The following is an 828-nucleotide window of genomic DNA, read 5'->3' as shown; positions in this document are numbered from 1 at the left end:
CTAGTCTGCAGATACCAAACCAGCAAGGGGAAACTGCTGACCTCCCCTGTTCGAAGGTTATAAAGGACACAGGTTTCGTGTGTCACATAGCTAGCTAGAGGCGATGGCTTATTGGAGCTAATTCACGGCAGCTTTCGTCCTAATTTTGGGACTGCCATGTTGGCTTGGCGATAACTATATATATATATATATATATATATATATATATATATATCCTTATAAATACATATACATACAAATATGCGTGTGTGTATGTATATAAGAGCGTGTGTAAATGTGTTCAATGAATATTTCTAATACATTAAATCACTTGGGTAATTTTCATGTTTAATAAATACTTAATGCTCTTATAAGCACCAGTATTGTTCAATGTACAGAATTAAAACATTCTTTTAGTCGAATGACTTTTACTTATGTATTTAATATAATTTTCAGAAATAAAATCCGAATTCACCAAAGAACTTAAAGAAATTCATGTCACTGAATATGATGACGCTGAATTTTCTTGCGAAGTTTCTAAAGAGTACATCCAAGTTGTTTGGTATAAAGATGGAAAGCAAATACAAGATCAAAGGATCAAAATTGTCACTGAAAAGAAAATGCGCAAACTTGTCATACATGATGTAAGAATTGAAGATCAGGGTGAATATAAATGTATGATTGGAGAATTATTTACTTCGGCCAGTCTATCAGTGAAAGGTAAGTTTATGTCAAAGAGTTTATTATTAGTAAATCTGAATTTATTAGTTACTCATCATTAAGATGTTTTTAGTTATTCTCTTTATAGTCCATCTCTCTCTCTCTCTCTCTCTCTCTCTCTCTCTCTCT

At 32.2% G+C, this 828-nt stretch overlaps 1 protein-coding gene across 1 annotated transcript in view; it reads left to right on the top strand.

The window, feature by feature from the left end:
- LOC106869541 (obscurin) overlaps window positions 1-828 on the top strand; it is a gene marked incomplete at its 3' end in the record, with an annotated part of 380,350 nt that overhangs the window by 94,307 nt on the left and 285,215 nt on the right. Inside the window, exon 18 of the mRNA XM_052970280.1 lies at window positions 436-699. Coding sequence (XP_052826240.1) covers window positions 436-699 — 264 coding nt within the window. The remainder of the gene's footprint in view (window positions 1-435; window positions 700-828) is intronic.

The sequence above is a fragment of the Octopus bimaculoides genome, chromosome 1, assembly GCF_001194135.2.
Source record: "Octopus bimaculoides isolate UCB-OBI-ISO-001 chromosome 1, ASM119413v2, whole genome shotgun sequence".
In the NCBI taxonomy this organism is placed as follows: domain Eukaryota; kingdom Metazoa; phylum Mollusca; class Cephalopoda; order Octopoda; family Octopodidae; genus Octopus; species Octopus bimaculoides.
Note: the sequence above shows the minus strand (reverse complement) of the source record. Positions and strands in the feature narration are given on the sequence as shown.